General features: G+C 38.5%; 2 protein-coding genes across 2 annotated transcripts in view; one reads left to right on the forward strand and one right to left on the reverse strand.

Annotated features, from left to right (window-relative positions):
- LOC104766607 (ABC transporter C family member 13-like) overlaps positions 1 to 4,141 on the forward strand; it is a 9,701-nt gene extending 5,560 nt beyond the window's left edge. The window contains exons 20-34 of the mRNA XM_010490516.2: positions 260 to 327; positions 477 to 608; positions 696 to 843; positions 1,024 to 1,283; positions 1,371 to 1,527; positions 1,611 to 1,786; positions 1,868 to 1,979; positions 2,069 to 2,122; positions 2,206 to 2,328; positions 2,429 to 2,527; positions 2,694 to 2,786; positions 2,858 to 2,968; positions 3,062 to 3,223; positions 3,310 to 3,497; positions 3,580 to 4,141. Of these exons, the coding sequence (XP_010488818.1) occupies positions 260 to 327; positions 477 to 608; positions 696 to 843; positions 1,024 to 1,283; positions 1,371 to 1,527; positions 1,611 to 1,786; positions 1,868 to 1,979; positions 2,069 to 2,122; positions 2,206 to 2,328; positions 2,429 to 2,527; positions 2,694 to 2,786; positions 2,858 to 2,968; positions 3,062 to 3,223; positions 3,310 to 3,497; positions 3,580 to 4,015 (2,319 nt within the window). The 3' untranslated portion in view covers positions 4,016 to 4,141. The remainder of the gene's footprint in view (positions 1 to 259; positions 328 to 476; positions 609 to 695; positions 844 to 1,023; positions 1,284 to 1,370; positions 1,528 to 1,610; positions 1,787 to 1,867; positions 1,980 to 2,068; positions 2,123 to 2,205; positions 2,329 to 2,428; positions 2,528 to 2,693; positions 2,787 to 2,857; positions 2,969 to 3,061; positions 3,224 to 3,309; positions 3,498 to 3,579) is intronic.
- LOC104766606 (putative thiamine biosynthesis oxidoreductase ThiO) lies at positions 4,118 to 6,091 on the reverse strand (the record flags this gene model as incomplete). The annotated part of the gene is given in 6 exon segments (XM_010490515.2): positions 4,118 to 4,714; positions 4,987 to 5,113; positions 5,380 to 5,479; positions 5,559 to 5,705; positions 5,788 to 5,839; positions 5,942 to 6,091. Coding segments are annotated over 6 exon segments (1,036 nt in total), but the record flags the coding sequence as incomplete, so codon positions are not given.

Below are 6,091 nucleotides of genomic sequence, written 5' to 3' on the forward strand. Positions count from 1 at the left end.
TCATCTGATTAAATTATGATTAACTATTTATAGTATCATTCTTTAACTATTTTTTCAGGTTGGTTCAGGTAAAACATCTTTGTTGAATTCACTATTAGGGGAAATGCAGTGTGTTCATGGATCAATTCTATTAAATGGGTCTGTGGCATACGTACCACAGGTTTGTAAACTGATAAACAAAGGTTCTATGCTTCTTTTTCTTTTTGGTTTCAACTTTCAATTATGACAAAGTCTTACATTGACCTCACTTTTCTGTAAGGTCCCATGGATTTTATCTGGAACACTACGCGAAAATATCTTATTTGGGAAGCTTTTTGACTCCGAAAGGTCTAGTAAATTTGCTTCAGCCACACATTTTATGTACTTCTACTCAAAATGTTCTATTTTACAATCGAATGTATATATACGCAAAGTTAGTTGTTAGATATATAGTTTATCTAGGAAAGTGCATAGTTTAATCTTCCTGTTTACACTAGGTATTTCGACACACTGAATGCTTGTGCACTAGATGTGGATATTTCACTTATGGCTGGAGGTGACATGGCATGTATAGGCGATAAAGGAGTAAACTTATCTGGAGGGCAGAGAGCTCGGCTTGCTTTGGCCAGGTTTGATTTCTTTATATATCATGCTCTTTCACCATATATAGATCAAGTGTTGTGTTTCTGATGATTTTGTGTGTGCATAATCAACAGGGCTATTTATCGTAGTTCAGACATGTATCTGCTTGATGATGTATTGAGTGCAGTGGATTCACAAGTAGGCTGTTGGATATTGCAAAGAGCACTTATGGGTCCTCTTTTGAACAACAAGACTCGCGTTATGTGCACTCACAACTTGCAGGTTTCGAATCTCTCTTTACAATTGAAAATATATCAAGATTCAATGTATTTGTCAGTGTCTTTGGGATCAAGTTTGACATAGTGATCAATATTTTGATAACCCTCCTGCAGATGTACTTATTATGATGACACCTAATTAAATTTGTTTTCTCATACCGTCGAGCTCTTTTTACTACGACAGGCGATATCTTGTGCAGATATTGTGGTTGTGATGGACAAAGGAAAAGTGAAATGGTCAGGACCTGTTACCGATATGCCTAAATCCATCTCTCCAACAGTTTCTTTAACCAATGACTTTGATATGTCATCACCAAATCACTTTACCAAACGAAAAGAACCTCTTTCTATCAAGAAAGACGATGTTGATGAAATTAGTGAAGCTGCAAATATTGTCAAATTGGAGGAAAGAAAAGAGGGCCGAGTTGAAGTAAAGGTTTATAGGTAAAGAAAATATTTGCTTAACCGTGTTCTTTTTTTTTTTTTTTGTGATTATGTATAAGTAAGTGATTGACTTAACTGTTTTTGCAGGAGCTATGCTGTGTTTTCTGGTTGGTTCATTACAATTGTAATATTGGTTTCAGCTGTTTTGATGCAAGCTTCCCGTAATGGGAATGATTTGTGGTTATGTTATTGGGTTAACAAGGCAGGAAGAGGAGTATCACATTACTCAACCTCGTTTTATTTGGTATTAAAATTCTCTGTAAAATCCCATGAAACGTAACTCTATCCTTTGTGTTATTGAGTTTAAAGTCACTACCAATCGTGCAGATGGTTCTCTGTATCTTTTGCATTATCAACTCTATGTTAACCTTGGTGAGGGCATTCTCGTTTGCATTTGGAGGATTAAAAGCAGCAGTGCGTGTTCATAATGCATTAATCAGTAACCTTATAAATGCACCTACACAGTTCTTTGATCAGACACCAAGTGGAAGAATACTAAACAGGTTAGATACAAGATTAGAAAACAGTTTGGATCATGTGTCTTGTTCTTCGTCTTAATCCCAATTTTTGGTTCCTCTGTTCAGGTTTTCATCTGATCTATATACGATTGATGACTCTCTTCCGTTTATTCTCAACATTCTTCTAGCAAATTTTGTTGGCTTGTTAGGGATTATTTTAGTATTGTCTTATGTTCAGGTTTTTCCCAAACTCTTCTCTCTTGTTTTTAGGTATCATTCTTTTGTTTTGTTGGAAAGGAGTTACATCAGTGTAAAATATGTATACAGGTTCTGTTCCTGCTTCTGCTTCTACCATTTTGGTATATATACAGCAAGCTTCAGGTACTTTAGCCTCTTTTAATATATTATTAGCTAATCTGATTATACAAGAGGTGTAAGTTTCTACTAAATGAAAATTGTTTCAGTTCTTCTACAGGTCAACATCAAGGGAACTACGAAGGTTGGACAGTGTTTCACGATCACCAATATACGCATCTTTCACGGAGACACTTGATGGGTCATCAACTATCAGAGCTTTTAAGTCTGAGGTAGTTTAGGTTCTGCTACAAAAAGAATTTGTTGTTATGATTGGAATGAATGTCAGGTTTTGCTTCTCTGCTTTAATGCTAGTTAGATTATGCATGACAGGACCATTTCAACGCTAGGTTTATGGAGCACTTGGCGTTATACCAGCGGACTTCTTACTCAGAGATAATTGCAAGCTTGTGGCTCTCCTTGCGTCTGCAGGTACATACGAATACATCTTTCCTAGTGTTGTGTAGGTTTCCGTTGGGAGTTTAAGACCGTTTTCAAATATCTTTTAACAATGTTTGTTTCATGCAATGTGCTCTGCAAGAAATGAGTATGGAATTAATCTCTACAAGGTGCTGATTAGTTGAGTAAACTGGTGCAGTTGTTAGGAGCGATGATTGTCTTTTTTGTCGCCGTAATGGCTGTTATCGGCTCCCGGGGAAAGTTTCCAATCAGTTTTGGTACACCTGGATTGGTAAGGAATTGAAGTTTTCATAAATTTATAAAGTGAAAGCACTAAAATGTAATGTATGATTTGAATCACAGGTGGGATTAGCGCTCTCATATGCAGCTCCACTGGTTTCTTTGTTAGGTAGCTTCTTAACAAGTTTCACCGAAACAGAAAAGGAAATGGTTTCTATTGAAAGGGTTCTCCAGGTAATGATTCTTATTAAATAACTTCCATATGCCCAGTAGTGTTACTAATAATAATACATGAACGAACCCTGCTCTCTCGCCTGTATGAAATAGTATATGGATGTGCCTCAAGAAGAAGTTTCCGGTCGCCAATCTCTCAGCGGTAAGTGGCCGGTTCAAGGGTTGGTTGAGTTTCACAATGTGACGATGAGATACATCTCAAATCTGCCTCCAGCACTCAATCACATTTCTTTTAAAATCCAAGGAGGAATGCAGGTACATGTATCGCCAAGACAAGCAATCTATAAACAGACTGTGTTTTTTTCTGTCTCATGAAAGAACAAATTTTGTTGGTTGATCAGGTAGGAGTAATTGGAAGAACTGGAGCTGGAAAATCTTCCATCTTGAATGCCCTTTTCCGGCTTACCCCTGTTTGTAGTGGAGAGATAATGGTGGATGGAATTAACATACACCATCTTCCAATTAGAGAGCTTCGTTCTCGCTTCGCTGTTGTTCCTCAGAGCCCTTTTCTGTTTCAAGGATCACTGAGGTTACAACTACTCTTTTACTCATTTTCATATTCAATTCTTGCTTTTGCAGTTTCCATGATAAAAAAGTTGTGCTTCTCACAGGAATAACCTTGATCCTCTTGGGTTGAGTGAGGATTGGAGAATATGGGAGATCCTAGACAAGTGTAAAGTCAAGGCAGAGGTAGAAAGTGCAGGAGGGTTAGATTCTAATGTAAAGGAATCTGGATGTTCCTTTTCTGTTGGGCAGAGACAGCTCCTGTGCCTTGCCCGTGCTCTACTCAAGTCATCAAAGATCCTATGCCTTGATGAATGCACCGCCAACATTGATGTTCACACAGCTTCCCTATTGCAGAGCACAATATTGAGCGAATGCAAAGGCGTAACCGTCATCACCATTGCTCATCGCATTTCAACGGTTCTTGATTTGGATAGCATCCTTATTCTTCATCGCGGAATCCTGGTTGAACAAGGAAAACCGCAACATCTTATGCAAGATGACTCCTCAACTTTCTCAAGCTTTGTCAGAGCTTCCAAGTGAGATGTTGTTAGAATTTGTTACTTCTCTGATCTTTGCTAAGACATATCTGTCTTCATGATTTGATGATCTAACAACTTAAGTACTGCTGTACTTGAAAGAAAATTAAACAAAAACTGGTTTCACCTTTAGCAGCCTTGTTTGAGTGTCATTAATATGCTCAGTATTTCATCATAAATGACTCTTCTGGGACTTCTCTAATCACAAAGAAAGAAGATAGATTCCTACTCATTTCGCAATTGTTATTGTTTATTTTTCTTCCAACAAGTTAGTTCACAAGGGATTTGTTCTTCATTGCAACTTAAAACAGCGTTAGCCAAGAGTTTCCCAAGCCAAGCATGATAGAGTAGTCCCCTTGATCCGAGCCCTGCAAATACCCAGAATTTGCTAGACTCACGTGCTGCACCACCTATGAGCTTATCTACACATCCCAAGAGCGGCAGTGACCCATGGCATGTGACAGGCGGCATTGCTCTCAACCCTGCCCTTGCTCCCGCAAATCTCCACTTCTCTATGTCTGGATAAACTGCACTCGCCTTCGGAAGAAGCTCGTCGAGAGCTCTTGAAGCTTCCTCTGCTGTGACATCCGATGAATAATTTCTTGATTGCCACTCCCACGTGGATCCCATGTGTAGATTACGAGATCCCTGAACTGCGAGCCATGCATCTGACAAGATCGAAGGTCCACCATCAGGGTAACCCCTGCAATAGAGAATTTTAAAGTAAACTAACCAATAAAACATGTTGCTGGGCTAGACGTAGCAATGCGAGTACATCAACACTTTATGTTAAATGAAGGGTCCCACACTTAACAAAAACCTCAGTCCTACCAGAAGTGTAATATAGAATGAGGATGTAAAATTTAGTATTGGGGAAATGAAATAGCAGTATTGAAAGAAAATACTAGGAATGGCCAATTTTATGGGGTCAAGGTCTCTATATGTTTAGAGGTATTGAGCAGAAAGAAGAAAAACCTGGCACTCTCGGGTAACTGCAAATGAGTAATGACACCTCGGCAAGTCCTTAAAGGTAGCTTTCCAATAAGCCCTGGAAGAAAGTCTATCTTGGATCCAAGACATATTACTACTGAATCATATTCTCCTACACATAACAACAACAACAAAGCTGTAATGAGAACCAAAGAGAAAAGGCGTGGATACTCTTCTCTTGGAATGTTAATAGCTATCTACTCTTAAATGCTCATAGACTCATATGATGCTTTCAGACCAGATTTTTATCTACAACCAAGTTTTATCACATCAGTTTTAAAGGATGTTTCCACAAAGCTTATGCGAGTGCAAGAGTTAACCCAAAATATAAGAATCTAGTTCAAATGATGTGAAACCTAAGAAAATCACATCACTCACCTTCAAGTTCGAACACATCATCTATATATTTTTTCACCAAAGTTACGTTTTTCCTTCCAAGTGATGCCTCCGCTGAGTTCTGGCATGCTAGAAAGAGTGCCTGCAGAAGGGGTCGGTAAAAGCTTTGTTGCTAACATACATATAAAAAATTCAAAATGTGTTGTTTTATGTCTGTTAACCTGGAGATATCGCTGCGGATTAACATTCATAGCTTCTGGAAAATAGAAGGCACAGTTCAAAGGCAGGCATAGATTGGGGACAAGATTTTGTGCACCATCTTTGTCAATAGTCTCTACTACACAGCTAGCAAGGCAGTTTCGAGCATTCTAATGGCAGAAGTAATAAACAGTAAAACTACGGGTTTAGTTTAAAATATCTCTCGAGTATCTAAGTCAAGTTCAAACTTACATCACTCATTAAATCTAAAGTCTTGGCATTTGTTGCTGGTCTCAAGATTCCCCTGAAGCAAGAAGAAGAACTTCGTCAGACTTAAGTTTTACTTATTACAAAAATCCATATCCTCAGGAAAAAGTCAAGTGTTTTATTGAGAGAGTGTGTGTACCTTCTTCGAACCAAAAAATTTCCGAAACTCTTACTAGAGTCTCCCTTCTCAGCATATGGGTAACAGGGAGAAGAAGCCGCTGTCTCGGCAACATTTAAGAGCTCTAAACATTCTCTCCAACACTCAGCACCATGCCAAAGTAGCTTGCCT

This window comes from Camelina sativa, chromosome 19 (genome assembly GCF_000633955.1).
Source record: "Camelina sativa cultivar DH55 chromosome 19, Cs, whole genome shotgun sequence".
NCBI lineage: Eukaryota > Viridiplantae > Streptophyta > Magnoliopsida > Brassicales > Brassicaceae > Camelina > Camelina sativa.